Source organism: Paramacrobiotus metropolitanus, unplaced genomic scaffold, assembly GCF_019649055.1.
Source record: "Paramacrobiotus metropolitanus isolate TYO unplaced genomic scaffold, Prichtersi_v1.0 Parri_scaffold0000063, whole genome shotgun sequence".
Taxonomy (NCBI): domain Eukaryota; kingdom Metazoa; phylum Tardigrada; class Eutardigrada; order Parachela; family Macrobiotidae; genus Paramacrobiotus; species Paramacrobiotus metropolitanus.
This window is the reverse complement of record NW_026570283.1, coordinates 243,766-259,335: the sequence shown is the minus strand read 5'-3', so window position 1 is coordinate 259,335 and position 15,570 is coordinate 243,766. Positions and strand designations below refer to the sequence as shown.

General features: G+C 41.7%; 3 protein-coding genes across 5 annotated transcripts; 2 read left to right on the top strand and 1 right to left on the bottom strand.

Moving 5' to 3' along the window:
- Window positions 1-424: 424 nt before the first annotated feature.
- On the bottom strand, window positions 425-2,664 carry LOC129593782 (keratin, type I cytoskeletal 10-like). Its single transcript, XM_055490241.1, has 9 exons — window positions 2,419-2,664; window positions 1,733-2,225; window positions 1,506-1,573; window positions 1,206-1,241; window positions 1,092-1,118; window positions 1,003-1,030; window positions 868-896; window positions 723-756; window positions 425-661 (listed from the first exon to the last, which is right to left on the bottom strand). Exons 1-9 carry the CDS (start codon window positions 2,437-2,439, stop codon window positions 648-650), a joined length of 750 nt encoding a protein of 249 aa, XP_055346216.1. The 5' UTR covers window positions 2,440-2,664; the 3' UTR covers window positions 425-647.
- A 1,120-nt stretch (window positions 2,665-3,784) lies between these two features.
- LOC129593780 (bis(5'-adenosyl)-triphosphatase-like) lies at window positions 3,785-5,406 on the top strand. Its single transcript, XM_055490240.1, has 5 exons — window positions 3,785-3,977; window positions 4,300-4,400; window positions 4,580-4,724; window positions 4,817-4,992; window positions 5,051-5,406. Exons 1-5 carry the CDS (start codon window positions 3,890-3,892, stop codon window positions 5,225-5,227), a joined length of 687 nt encoding a protein of 228 aa, XP_055346215.1. The 5' UTR covers window positions 3,785-3,889; the 3' UTR covers window positions 5,228-5,406.
- A 1,433-nt stretch (window positions 5,407-6,839) lies between these two features.
- On the top strand, window positions 6,840-15,332 carry LOC129593721 (calcium-activated potassium channel subunit alpha-1-like). Of its 3 annotated transcripts, none has more exons than XM_055490168.1 (20): window positions 6,840-7,472; window positions 8,047-8,181; window positions 8,448-8,721; window positions 8,891-8,952; window positions 9,519-9,630; window positions 9,921-10,035; window positions 10,349-10,500; window positions 11,029-11,199; window positions 11,273-11,361; window positions 11,447-11,563; window positions 11,692-11,950; window positions 12,005-12,270; window positions 12,339-12,500; window positions 12,596-12,681; window positions 13,006-13,430; window positions 13,506-13,730; window positions 13,788-14,052; window positions 14,158-14,279; window positions 14,358-14,591; window positions 14,827-15,332. In XM_055490168.1, the coding sequence occupies exons 2-20, from the start codon at window positions 8,177-8,179 to the stop codon at window positions 15,034-15,036; spliced, it is 3,351 nt and encodes a 1,116-aa protein (XP_055346143.1). In that variant the 5' UTR covers window positions 6,840-7,472; window positions 8,047-8,176; the 3' UTR covers window positions 15,037-15,332. The 3 variants fall into 3 exon arrangements, with proteins under 3 accessions (XP_055346143.1, XP_055346142.1, XP_055346144.1); XM_055490167.1 differs by having other exon boundaries at window positions 7,785-8,181; XM_055490169.1 differs by lacking the exon at window positions 8,047-8,181.
- Window positions 15,333-15,570: the final 238 nt, after the last annotated feature.

The following is a 15,570-nucleotide window of genomic DNA, read 5'->3' as shown; positions in this document are numbered from 1 at the left end:
GCAGCTGATTAGCTTGATTTTTCTCACAAATGATAAAGTAGCACAATTTTTTGGCAGTGTGGTGATTCATGGATAACGGGCATATGATAGTACGGTAATATTCCGGTAGACTGGGAATCGATAACGTAGTCCTTGATTTTTTTAATTATCCGGACAAACTACGTTTTCGACAGCTTTGTCATAGTTATTTAACGTCGGCTGTTAATTGAGTGATGCTGTACGATCGATACTTCTTTTTAATAAAAGCAAAATACGTAATCATACTCGATTAGAATTAGATATGCCGTTTGATGAATACTGAAAAATCCGTTACATTTCGCGTCCAAGGTTCTCTGCTCATTTCGCTGCTCATACGTACGGTTTTTATTAATCATTTTAATTTCTCCCGGCCGAAGTGCATCACGACCAAACACTTGTGCAGATATAGCATACAATAGGCAAATTACGTCAAAGAATGCACCCAAAAATAGCGCAGTGTTGCCAGTATTACCAAAATTGTACATTAACACATTATCTAAAAAACTTTGGTACAAAATAATTACGTTGTTATACATTAGGTAAATTACATCCGGTTATCCCAAACAACACGGATACAAAGTGCCAGCACACTGCACTGCCTTCCAGTGCCCTGCTGCCGTGTTGCACGATTAGGTTGGCAGTTCTAAAATGGAAGAACCCTTTTTAACTGAAATTACTGGTAAATCAATGTGATCACAACTTACTCATAATTAATAGGGCAATTAATCCAAACAAAAGCTAAAATCAAAATTATTAACCCAGGATTTAAGAATACGAAGGCAAAATGCGCGGAGCACACTGAAAATCCTTAATCAATAAGCAAGTTGTAACAAATGTGTTGTAACTTACCGGTAGAAGCTGAGACAGGTCACTGTTATCTAAGAATAAGAGTCAACAAAATTAAGAGTGTGAAGTATTTTCTTTCGTATTGCTATTAGTATAGTAATGTTTACGCATTATCAATAGTACCCAAACAAGACTTACTGTTTTTGGATAACAGATAATAGGCCAACTAAAAATACCAGTACACGAATCAGTTACAGAGCAGCAGAATACGTAAAGACACTGTTTACCGCATTGTCTCCACCTCCACCCCAGCCCTAAAAAACAGCGGTGCATCATAATACATTCGTAAAGCTGCAGTACATTCAACAGCCAAATAAATTATTAGAATTTTACAAAATTACCCCTCCGCCGCCACCGCCTCCACCCCAACCACCTGAAATATAATGCACTACATGAAAACAATTTAATGGTCACTAAAACTGTAATGATTATGTCCAAAACACAAAGCTCAAGTCTGTTTGCCGTCTTGCATAGTTCAAGTCTTGCCTAATTCACTACAACACACGTCGTATTAAGTAGTAAGGTTGCGCGTTTTACTGTACGTGTAAAATGTCTTGAATTGTGCTATTCAAATCAGGCTTTTATTTAATTGTTTAGAATTCATTGAACTGACACCGTACTCTAGTAAAAGAGCTGATTTACTTACAGCAACAACAACTACCTCCACCGCCGCCGCCGCCACCCCAGCCCCAACCCCATCCGCGTCCACCTACGATGCCAGTTACTGTTTCAGTACGACGACGGGCGTGTAAACATCCTACTCCATTAATTACTTTTATTGCATATCCAGAGTGCATTGTCGTTGGCATGTCTTGCAGAGCCATGCAAACACTCGTATATAGTTTCATTAGTGCAAATTTCCCAGTACCTCGAGCAGTATGATTGGTGTCTGGGAAGAACTGCTGCCCCACGGACGATATCTTTTCCGTTAAATTAGGACCGAAGCCGGACAAGAGCGGCTCGACAAACGGTTTGATCTCCATTGCCATCTCCATAAGCGCACGATGCCGACTAGTCGCCTCTTCTGAAGTCATGTTTCCCACGTTCTTACCGAATCCTTTCAGCTTGGGTGCCGCTTTTAGAAACGCTTTCTTAATGTTACCGTCCAGGGTCAGGTTTGTAACTAAATAATTCTCGAATTCCGACTGCAACGGTTGGAGAGTCGGTGCATCGGTGGCAACGGACGACAGAAAGGCAGTGGTAAAGATGGTAGGTAGAGTGGTGGCCGAGAAGGCAGTGGCGTTGGGCAGCTCCGAGATGCGAAAGGCCAGTAGCTTCTTGAGAAAGTACAGGTCATTTTTGGTGGCAATTGTGTCAATCTCGGCATGAGTCAGCAGGATTTCTTGCATAAACCATATCAACTACAATGAAATTCACATGAAAAATGTGCTATTTTCCCAAAAGCAGTCCTTTCCCCTTAATAAATGCGATCGACGTGCGCATTAAAAAGCGTTGTTTTAGATTGTTTAAAAAACTTGGATGATAATTTTTATAATATTATTCTATTTGCGGTTACTGAAGAATCGAAAATAACCTTGATCATGCCGTACCTACATTTATGATCATCAGCCGCATCTCAACAAAAATACGAGTATGTTTTACGAATGGCAACATACAGTGCAAGATCTAGTATTAGAAAGGTCACTGCATGTAATGCACAGAGTCAACACCTTATCAATATAAACACCCATCAGACAATAAACTTTATTCTTTCATTGTTCAATATGGTTTTCAAATCACTGAGCCGTTCAACTGGAAAAGTGACAGTTATCGCGTTCCACTGAAAGCGAAAGCACACCAACCGCACTCGCGGTTTCTGCATGATTACATAAAGTTGACACTCTTGCGAAGCTAGCGTGCGCGATAGTGCGACAGTACTGTTGAACGGAAATGCAGTTAAATGCACAACACGGAAATGCAGTTAAATGCACAATTACGTATTATAATGAATTCGGTAGACAGGCTATGTTAATTATAAATTTTAGAAGTAACAGCACTGTGTCTTACGAAAAGTAACAGCACTGTGTCTTACGAAAAGCTGCTTCTGTAGCGCAAAAGGAGAGAAAATATATATATATATATATATATAATATATATATATAATATATATATATGTTTGCCAATCTGGACCCAGTAATGCAAACCAGATATAATGTGTCTTACTGTGTGGCCAGGCTGTATCCCATAATATACGTAAATACTCGTTGGCTACATACATATGCAGCACGAGGACCAAAACGCGGGATCAAAACGCATCTACGGATGTCAGTCGGTAAACGTTCAAGCAAATGAATATTAATATTACTTTTGGCTGATTTCGAATTATATGTGTTTTATAAGGCGGGTAAAAAGCTTGGCAAGTTTTTTCCTATTTTATGAGTAGTTATAACGCATGGTACGAAACTGGCGCCCGCGCGAATTTACATGCGCTATTACAGGTTGTGCAGACTGACCGGTTACAGGTTGTGTGGGATTTTGGATATGGATTTTTGCTATGATGCCACGGTCATGTCCAAGGACAATACAAATAGTGCAATATTACAAAGTGTCCCTAAGCAAGTCCGTTAATTTTAGTGAGGTTCGCTAACAAAGCACAGTCGTCAGAAGTAATGCCGGACCCGTCGCACTTATGGCCTCTCATTAGCAGGCGATGAGTAACCGGAACGGATGAGTTACAGTACAAAGAGGGGTGATATTATACCGACAAAACTAAAAGCATTACCAAGCAATTACGGTATAAAAGACGAACAGGATTAAGTTGTGCGTAAATTCTATCAAAGTGTTCGACGAAACCGTGCGCTTGTAACGCATGTAACGTCACAACGTTCGACACTATTGCACTCAAAACAGCTTAATGAGATTTATGAAATACAATATAAGTGTCTCAGGCGCGATGTACAGAAACATTCGCGATGTTCTATACTTGAAGTAAGATGTTCATCAGAAACGCTTACCAGTACATCAATAGTTCTTGTTAGCTCTGATTAAAAGCTGTCACTCTCGAAACCATCGAAATTCAAACAACATGGTGAAAATAGCCGAAACTGTTTTACTCCTGACTATTATAAAATTTTATCAGTTCGTATATGGCCGCATGGGATATTCCGATGGAGGTATGTGTCTTTGGTGCAAGTAACTGGAGTTTGATGAACTATGCTCTTCATTCAATGACCTTTAGAATTAAAGGCATATATTATACAAAATACAAAATTCAGATAAATATATATTATATATATATATATATATATATATATATATATATATTAAAGGCATATATTATACAAAATACAAAATTCAGATATATATATATATATATATATATATATATATATATATATATATATATATATATATATATATATATATATATCTATGTATATATTATATATTATGTATATACAAAATTCAGATTGCATGTACCGGTAACTTATACAGGTGAGTTCGAGAAAACGGATACCGCTAACCTGCAAATACTTCGATCAAAACGTGCCTATGATCCTCTGGATTTGCTCCGCTCGGGCTCGCGGAGTCAATTGGTACAGAGAATAATCATTCAAATTTTAAGCAAGTCGATGATCCATGCTCTATGGTGAAACTTTTGACACTGTGATGCAAGGCTGAATATAAAGACAGAAATGACAGGTTTAGTCATGAACATTTTCGCAAATACGGGTCTTACAGTTCTTGGAAAATATACATACTATGATGTTTTCAGTGTGTCAACGTGACGTCAACTTTCGGGCTACCAAAGGAAGATGAAGGGTTTGCTTTTGGCGACGCCGTTGTGCCTGGATGGGCGGTATTTTACCGAAGTGAACGATCTATTGCTTTCGTGAAACCAAAGAATGTTGTTCCTGGACGTACGTCCTGCTTGCTAATTACTTGATGTTCTCACGATGAAACCTTTCCGGATCCCGTTACCATCAAAAGTTTACATGCGCTATTTCTACAGATGTTCTCGTTATGCCGCTGAACTACAGCAAGCGTATCGTCGACATGCCGGCGGAAGAGCTCATGGATATGTTCCTTACAGCGCAACATGTCCAACGTGGAATGGAACGTATCCACGGCGTCTCTTCATCGCTAATTGCCGTGCAGGATGGACCGGATGCTGGACAGAGTGTTAACGTAAGCGCAAAGGCCATCATGATTACATCTTTTGCAAACCCATGTTGAATTTCGATAGCATGTCCACGTGCATATCATGCCACGCCGCCCAAAAGACTTTGACGAAAACGACGAAATCTACTACAAATTACAACAGATTGGCAAGAAGCTCCCACTGAAGTGGCGCACCAAGGAAGAGATGAAAGCGGAAGCTCAAGGACTTCGGGCATTTTTCTCTCATCAGATTTCTATTTGATCAAGGTCAAGCAGTGACAAAGCGCAAATCAAACCTAGCAGTTAACAAAGCGCACCCGCTGACTTGCTCTGCAGACTACCTTTTCTGTAGTGATTGGGTCTCAGAAATAATGAAAAACATTTCAGAATTTCAGACATGCTTAATGCATATTGGACGATCATATAGACCGCGCCGCAATAGATGCAGTGTCAAAACAAAGTCTCTAGGACGCTCTCTTCTGGAAAAACTATTTTTCAGAAATCAAACAAATTGGAAACCGACTAAATTTCAACGTTGAAAACTTTTTATAGGTTGTAGCAGCGCTAAAAAATAGGATACGAGTGTCCTGTAGATGTGGTCATAGAATTAGCACCAATGACACCGAAAAGCGTTGTTGTGCGCGTGAAAGAACACGAGGACCGTTAGGTTCCGCAAACATCCTCTGGATTCGAGATGACGGACCTTTTGCAAACACTACTTTTCGACACTTTTTCTGTTGGTTCACATTTTCGTAGTTTTTGACGATGGTAAAGCATTACAGGTACAAAAAGAGCATAGTATTAAGTTTTCACATAGTCAGGGCCTCCGGTCTCCTATTTGCGAAGTTTGTATAAAATTATGCCGTATAACATTTTGCGCTTTTTGCATGCTGCCATCGTCCACATAAGCGACGGATGCCCAGTGTCCACTATGCTTCCACTGCTATTCATTGCACTGTAAATTTTTTGTGATCCAGGAAGATATTCCACATCAATGCAAATATGCTAAACACAGCCTTTGCGCATGATGCTCAACTGTTGATGCACATAAAACTCGTGAGCGAGGCAGGAGGCAAAAAATGGTTTTTTGGCATACAAAGCGGAATACGTTTACCTGCTCGGATTTAGCACCTTAACAAATCTACCGAATACTTTACTTTATGCTGAAGGCGTACTAGTAACTCATATTAAAGCCTGCAATCAAATGCGTAAAACGTAAATACTCCGTAAAAGTGCACAAATTCCGCTAATGTTTACTTGCTGATCTCACCAACGTAGGGTTAGTGTTTGGTACCATGGTAAATGATTTTTTTCTCCGGTCTTCATCATTTTTTTTGACGTGGTAGAATTGGCGAAAGTAAAAATTCCTCAGCACTGTAAATAACAGTTAGCCTAGATTTCCAGTACACAGCTGGAGCACAAAGAATTACGTGCGTCGGGGATAACCTGCGCGCTCTGGCTTTCCATATATTAGTTTGTAGTAAGCTTAAGAGCCTTCTTTTGCCGGTAGTACGCAATTTTGGCACACCAGCTTCCGGTCACATAAATGTATGCCGAGAGGCCATTTCTGTCAGTGAAAAAAACGCTTGAACATGACATACAGCCCATCGTTGACAGCAATTACATTACATTCTGCCACACACATACGTATACGCACACACAGCGTACCCAGCTTCCGGCAACGGATGTCGCTATATATGCCGCATCTTTGTGTGCCAAACATACCGAATTCGCCGGCTGACTGTCCTGTGCCCAATTCGCCCGGCCCTGCTGACGGATGGGCTCTCACACGGAGAAACGACGCGTGCTGCACCGCCACGAATCAGCAACTGCAGTGTATATCCGTACAATTAACAAGACAGTACCGGTGTCATTAATTACACGCTCAATCTGCCAGCTGGAAGCAAGTGAACGCGTGGGATGTTGGCTCGGCCGTTTGCCTGCCGCTATCTGTGCTGTCTTCCTCCGATTAAGCGAGAAAAAACTGTATCCAGTTGCGGCTTGTTGGTTTTATCCGAAGGAGAGTGTAGCCGTTTAGCGGAAGGCGGCCATAGTGTTCTCACAAACAGTTGTCGTCTCTGTTATGATTTGCATGAAGTTTCGACGTATTCGTTGCACAGCCACGGCGACGCAACATTGTAGCTTGCCGAAGAGGAAGACTTTCCGTGGTTGTTATATCAGAGTGGTTTCGAATGTAAATTATTGCGCTGATTGTTTATTTGTTCGGCACTTTATTTGGCCGGAATCCCATTGAGACTGATGCCGATCTATCCATGATCTTTTTCATCTTTTCGCAGCGCATCATTCGTCTTGGCGACTATTTTTCAGGTTTTGCTCTGCTGCTTCTTTTTGGGGATTGTTTCCGATTCAAAGTGTCATGAACGTTTTGAATGCTCTTATCAGCATAAGCATTTAAAATTCAGTCATTCATAAATTAAGTAGCTTAATACTGTGTGCATACTATCGCGGATTTTATGCCGATTCAGTCGCCGCTATACCAGCATGCGGTAAGTACCGGGGGGTTCATTTCTCATTAATTTTTAACACCAAACAATCTGTTTGGTCGACGCATTATCATATATTTCCAAATTGATCATGATTCCGGAACTGGTCAAATGAATGAAATTGCCCATCCAGTCCGAAGATGTATTACTCAAAGAAACATACTTATACTCTCTATCCACGAATTTGATCGCAACTAAATCCACTTCCGATAGATAAGCCGGCATTTTAGTGTACATGTGCTTGGTCAACGGTGCTGTTAGTTCTTTATCAAGGGCGCTCGATAATTCATTACTTTTTTGTTCTTGATGCTTCAGACTCCAGACAGCAATTTCCGGCATCAATTGCGTTGATTCATGCTCACTGTCCTGAACCGTCCCTGACGTTGCGTCAGCATTTAGCGAGCAGTTTTAATGTTTTGCTTAAATAAATGACATAAAACTTGTTTTGTGAAGTGCTATCGACTTAACTGAAAACAGCTACAACTATCTTTTAGACGTTTTACCAGAGGCTTTTAGTATATAAAACCGTGCGTACGGAGGAAGAAGCAGCAATTATATGCGTGCAAAACCCATTTAGGGCGAAAGTGACGTCATGTTAATCGTTCTCGTCTGCGATTTCCGCTGATGATGAACGTCGGATCGGTCGTATATTGGCAATAATTACACGGCCACCGTTCCAGAACGCCAGAGTCACGACAAGTGAAGATATGCCGTAAGGGACATTAACCTTCTAATGCTCTAACTGTCCTTAACCGCCCTTAATTGATTAATGGAACAGGAAAACAATAACTGCAAAAAATAACATGAACATAATTACCAAAGTAGCTAACTTAACAAAGGTCAACTTTCAACCCCCTTTGGCCCAACAAGCAAACGTTTACCCAGTACGGTCTAATACGGTCCAGATTGGTGAACTAATTATAACTGAAATAATAATTATTGTATTGTGTAAATGCATAAATATATTACTGGTTCCAGGATAGACCAATACGAACGTTACACCCCATGCCGGCTCCGGCCGGAGAGTGACCTGACCGATCGGAAATGGCACTGGTTTCTGATCTCATCGCTAACACTTCCCATTTTGTGCGGCGTACCAACACTGATATGGAGTATTATACAGCGTCACCGCAAAACACAAGGCGAAAGATCGGAAATTACCATGCAACGACGACAAGCCGGGTGGCAGACCAAGCTCAATATGGCGGTCAGCCAGATTGTGTCGGACCAAACAGCCTCTGGCCAGTCACTGGTAACTGGATGGTTTATTTTACAAAATTTATCTTTTATAAAATTTAGCTCTAGCTTTATTATTGTGGCTGTTATAACGAATAGAAATAATTATGCAGATTGTACATAAAATGGTGCTGGAATTAAACGACACTTAATTAATCTACATCTACGCTTCTTAATTGATCTAGAAACTATTTGGATTCATTGTATCCATGGGATCGCTTTGCATTTACCTGGAGGAGTCGACTTGGTAATCAGACCAATTATGTATTAACTGTCACATCGTGGTCACTATCCTTGCATTAATATAACGCACTTGTAAAATTCTGCATGAATTTTAAATTTTCGATAAATACTAAAATATACTCGTACAAAAGAAACAGCCGTTATTATTCCTGCTACATGTACATTATTACATGCTATATCTATATACAGTGGACGTACGAATATAGTTTAACTTGTTGAATGGACATTTTAAAAATTTTGGGGCCTGATAAGTTTTAGTTACAGTTGATGTAATTGAGACGGTTATGTTAGTCGTGTAAAAACCTTTGAAGAAGGTCGTGCATTGAACGCACACTACACTTTTTCAAAAACCTTGTTCGTCACTTGGAGGAATTATTATTAGAGTTCATTACTGAATACTACGGACTGAGTACGGAGTAACTATTATTATTTACGTTCATATTTGAAAGGTGCTCAATAGCCCGTTTTTTATGCTAGATAATGGATATAAGCATTACCAGCGGTTTTAAAATAATATTTATAAGATCAAAGCAAGAATGCCGAAAATAACAGCGAATTTGAACTTTATAGGAAATGTGAGGACACTGAGTTATGCGCTGATCCAAATCATCATAAATGGAACGTTTGGTGGCTTGTGGATCTGAATTTTAATACTTATCTTTTATTTTACTTCCTTTTACGAGTACGTATACCGTATACGTTGCAGCTTAAATTTTTTGTCGTATTTCCTGAATTTAATAGTTCGCAACTTCGACTGAATACACATTTTCTTCAGTACATTATTTAATGTGCGTTAAGATAAATTATCTGTTCCCAGAAACCGACAAAACTGGTGCACGCATAAATAACTCATAATAATACGTGAAAATTGCGAGAAATTAAACAGTGATTTAGGAAATGTATTTACAGAATTATAATTCTCATTCAGTTCGTCCACATAAACAGTGTTACAATGCCGGTCCTTTTTGATAGTTCTTGGCAACGAGCAAGAAAGCCCGCTTCCTGTTCTTGACAACGACAACGTATGCAGATTATTTCACCATACCCCACTCAATTTTAGCCATGTATCTGAAGCGAAATTGGTTCGGTAAGTGCGAAGATAGCCGCATCACATTTCAAAATTTACCAACGCCAAATCGGCTAGAGAAATTTGACCCAGTTTGCTAGTTCTGCCCGGGCGTCATCTTTCGTTAATTTTCCCGGGTAATCAGTTCACACTAATCAACAGGAGGGACGTTTTTGGACATAGGATTAAGTATGATTGACACGCTGAAAGTGAATTTATTTTTAGACCCGGTACATGCACATGAAAAACGCTGTACAATGCAGTGATACTTAGACATATACGCGCAATATGTGGGTACTTGACGGAAATTATTGCAAAAGCATATGTGTTGCAGGGCTGCGTTTTTTGCGTGTGGTTAACCTAGGCTGGGCGATTGACCTGGCGCATCGAAAGAGGATACTTAAGAATATCGCGCAAGTTCAACTGGCCCGATTGGGCGCGGTTATTTTTGTCTTCATCATTTCCGGTGGTGGCTCATTTCTGATGGTAAAGAACGCCGTTAATGCCGTTTTAATGGTGGGAATGGCAACTTTTATTACTATGCACTGGCTCTTTATAGAAAAGCATAACCTTACATAATATTTCCGGTGCTTGGTAAAATGTGTGGATCGAGAGCGACAGAGATTTTATGGTTTACTCCCATGGTAAAAAAGCACAGCGTAAATGCTTATGGCAACTACTTTTTAATGCAGGCGAAGATGTACCTCAATCAAGTGCATGTGCATACAAACGCTAATTATGTAATACATTTATAAAAGATCGAAATATACTGCACCATTTTGAAAGAAAAAATAACTTCAGGTGTCAGTGATTTTCAGCTACCCAATGCAAAATGAAATAATAATTGAGCGAAATGTTTAAATATTTTTTCAAAGGTTACAGTGTTTAATTTCGAATCCTATTTTTAGTTTTCAGTTTGCGCCACCGCAGCTTTATTGTTACGGAAACTGGCTACTGTCGAAATTAAAAAAAGTACATCTGACAGATATACCGATGGTTTTGTGAATGTTGTAGCTGGAATGTGGCGGCGATCCTTGGATGCCGGAAAGCGAAGGCGTCAACCAGACAATCTGGGACTACTGCTACTTCTCCGTGGTGACCATCTCCACAGTCGGATATGGTGACCTAGTGACGAAGACAGTACTGGGGCGGATTTTCAGCACGTTCTACATTTTTGTTTGCGTGGTAAGTTGTCGGATGGATAAATCAGTCGCTGTTGTTATTGATGCCCATCGTCACCCGCTAACCATGCCACTAGGTTTACTTGGCCACTCTGATGTCGTCGGTGGCTCATTTGATTCCCGCTCCGCAGCGCTATCCCGTAGCTGATCGAAATTTAAACTACAAGTAAGGAATTATTTTTTACCACTTTATAGTCGTAGCATACTTGACTACACACGCTCCAAGTAGAAAACATTCTCCACTTCTGCAGTCACGTAATCGTTTGCGGACACGTTAACTACCAGATGGCCATGCATTTCCTCAATGACTTCTACGACGATGCAAAGACCAAAGGAACAGCCAAAATTCAAGTTGTTTTTCTGCATCCGTACGTTTTATCTATTACCAACGCCTTAGTTCAATAAGGGTTGTCATTTCTGCTAGGGGGATGCTGTTACGTTAGTTATCGTTCGATAGCCTGCCAATTTCCTTCGTAATTTTTCATAATGCTGATAGAGAGGAGCCAAACGAAGCGTTTGTGGTGCTTCTGAATTCTTACCAAGAGAGCGTGGAATACATTAAAGGCTCGCCACTGAACGATGCGGACCTGGAGCGCGCTCGTGCCATTAACGCTTGCGCTTGTCTAGTCTTTGCCAATCTCCGCTCCTCCAATCCAGAAGATGACGATGCCGCCACGGTCCTCAGGGTGCTCTCTATTAAAAACTTCTGCCCGTTCATTAAAGTCCAGGTGTCCGTGATTAAAACCGCCACATTGGTAAGGTGACCTTTCACCGTCATTCCAATTATTTAAACCGAAGGCATTTTCTAGAACTTTCTGCGCCGCTACCCTGCTATTAACCTCAAAAAAGGCGACGTCATCTTCTGCTTCAAGAACTTAAAGAACGGCCTCATCGGGATCAACTGCCGCGTGCCGGGTTCTGCGACCATCTTAGCCGATCTGATTGCGGCACGCACACCGCAAGAAACTTTATCTGAATGTGTCCCGGATTTGTATGCCTATGGGCGGAAAATGAAGCCCTTTAGCATACCGTTCAGTTCTTCGTTTTGGGGAATGAGCTTCAAAGAAGGCGCAGCGTATGTGCAGTATCTTTTTGCACTAACACGGTGGACGTTTTCAAAAGCTTAAGGTTTTTCGAATCTAGAACATGTTATCGGAAGCTAAAAGTCCTCCTTGTCGGCGTGTACGAGACATTCGAGGAATCCGGTGAGCAGACAAGCTTCCTCTTCAATCCCGGTCCGTCATTCATAATTAACGAACGCTGCTGGGGCCAAGTGATCTGCCGCACGTCACGGGAGGCTGCACGGTGATTATACACGAGAGGCGTTTTCAACAAATCTAATTGACAGGTCTTCCCGTGCTGCGGCCGTAAGATTGTTGATACATATTTTGATTTTGTAGCGTTTCGATTTATTGTGACAAGTGTCATGCGGATGTCAATCCGGAGCGGATACGCAAATGTCACTGCAAACGCTGGAAACGTAAACGTAAGTCGGTCATAGCAAATGCCAGTTGGGCGTCAGTGTTACGTCATCTTGTAATGTTTGACTAACGCTTCCGGCTTTGATCGTTGACGCATAGTAAAAAATAAGTACATTTCGACTTGCATCTTCCGAAACGCTGGAAAGGTCACTACTTGCTCCGCATATGACACTGTAATAAAAGCGCTTAAGACTGCTGATGATACCAATCTGCACTCTCTTTTGTTTTTGCCATAATACAACTGGGTTCAGTTTAGCCAGCTCAAATACCTAGCTTAGTTCTGCTGCTCGGCATATCGGGGTATTATTTTTCTGTTTCTTGTAACACAGAGCCGGTGAGCATTTCTCAAGCAGTGGAAGTAGTACCGCGGCTATCCATTAAAGGCCCCTCGGACCCTGACCACCGTAACTCTTCCTACTCCGAACAACCCATGGTGCAGCGATCCGTGCTGGGCACACCGGAACTGACGCGCAGCGCCATCTCGTTGTCGCAGAACAAACGCTTCTTCGCCGACCGGCGCGATAGCTACAAGAGCCTGGAACAGACCCAACAGCCCAGCCTTCCAAACGTGCCTCTCAAGTCACTGAGTGAACAAGTGCTGCAGCACGTCAAGCGCAGTATGTCGTTAGATGTGTCCAAGATGGAGCTGCCAGGCACCGCGGAGCATGCCATTCAGCGCTTGAATCGGCCGCAGTTCGACTCTACCGGCATGTTCTGGTGGTGCCATCCGCAGCTCATCAGCGACGTCCTCATAGTAAGTTGCGACAGTTGAGTGTAGAACGCGTACAGGTGGTGCGCATAACTTAGCTGTTGGGTGAAATCCTTACAGAATCTGGAACAAGCGGCTTGCCGGGAATTTTCCGATCACATTCTCATCTGCATCCTGGCGTCGGGTCCATCCAACGTGGCCGGCATTCACGATATCATATTACCACTGCGCTCCAGCGTACTTCCCTACGAGGAACTAAAAGAAATCGTTATCCTCTGCGATCCGGAAATTATCCGTCCTGAATGGAATTTTATTTGCACCACGCCCAAACTGTGCCTTGTTAATGTAGGTGTCAGTCGATTGATGCCAGTACGTCAATAAGACAATTGATTTTGCAATTAGGGCAATCCCGCTGTAACTGCCGCCCTGCGTGCCTGCTACATCGACTACTGCGCCATGTGTGTCATGGTGTCGGGCGCGGGACAGCGTGTTACTAGTGACGCCCTGGAAGACCGCGTCTTGGCCGATCGGGATGTTATTGTCACCACGCTCAACGTAAAATCCATGGAATTCCGTGACCGCGTACACACCGGTGGTGAAATAGACCGAAACGGTCAGGTGTTTCCTTATGAAACCGGTCTGCAGGTTCCCATAATTTCTTCGTTAGGTACGGTAGCTCGCCTTACAGCAGCGATAAAATCCGTTGTAGCAGTTGTACAAATATGCTCATTTTCATTACTTATGTACGCAAGGATTTTGGAATGTATTGCAGAGCATGAAAAAAGTGTACGATTTCTGTCACAAGACCGCAACTATCTGGACTTTCGCTACACTTTTGCCCACATGTCCGGTTCGGTGGTGGTGTCGACAGCGCTGGATTCGATGATGACGTCGGTGTGTACAGGCAGTCGTTTTGTCTTTTGTTTTGGGGCTATTGTTTTACGATCAACTAACCAACAGTTTTGTTCGTAGATGTTTTACAATCCGGCTCTAGCAATGTCATTTACACAACTTATCTACGGCGGAGAGTCAAGCGAATTTGAACGGGCCTTTGCCGAGGGCGTGGGTCTCGTGGGAAGCTCCGTTCTTGAGGATGATGACCTCAACGAAGCACCCATGCTAGTGGCACCGCCGCGCAGTTCCCGACGGTTAAAAGTGCAGCTTAAACTGATGAGCATGCAGTCCGAACAGTTTGTTAAGCTCGAGGTAAGTCATACAAATATGTTGTTTTTTCAGGTAATTAGTCTGGGAACTCCATGTTATATCATTTTAATGTACTTGGAATTCGAATCTATGTACTCTGTACTTGGTCATATACCATTTCTGCGTCCGTAGCATTTGCATTCCACAATTTTAACATAGAAGTTTTAATCGCTTTCGACTCATAAACAGTATTTACCCTGATGTGTAACAAAGATTGCATAACTGCTGTTTTCTTAAGGGTCTCACATACGCGGATCTCTGGTCCTATGCTCTGGTCCATTACGACATGATCTGCATAGGATTGTACCTGTTAGAGCGAGACACCGAAACCAAGAAGGTGAAAAAGTCCCACCGCGGGAAACGCTATGTGGCGTCCAATCCACCCGGTCACATCCGGATGAATGGCTCCGATTTTATCTACGTTCTGGCGCCTTCTGTTGTTATTTAGATGGAAACTGCAAATATGAATATTTGCAACTATTAGTAACACTATGCAGTTGACAGTCTGAGTTGTTAACGTTGAGGCAGTCTGAGCTGTTTGTAGCAGTCGAAACTGCGACGGTCGGTCAGTGTTATTTTTGTTGGCTGTTCTTATACTTTTAATTGTATACAGCAAATATTTGGACTACCATTTTGATTATTTTTCGCGGCCTTTGCAATAAGAAATGCTCAATAATTTTAAAGCACCAGAGTAATTTTAATATAATTAATCGTTAATCAATGCAATCAAGGAAAACAGTTACCTACGCCGTACAATATGCATTAATAAAGGTCAAGTGCGATAAGTTTGGTGCAAAATTTTATCAAGTAAGCTTATGCGCTGTAATGCAATGCGATAAATTACTGGCGATTGCAGCAGTCGGATAAAATTCTGCGTCATATTTTTCACATCTCGCGTAACATAGCTAATCTACGATGTTATTACACCACGATTGTCGTCGAAACATTCACAGTTAAAGGAATGAAAGCAACCTTTTCACAG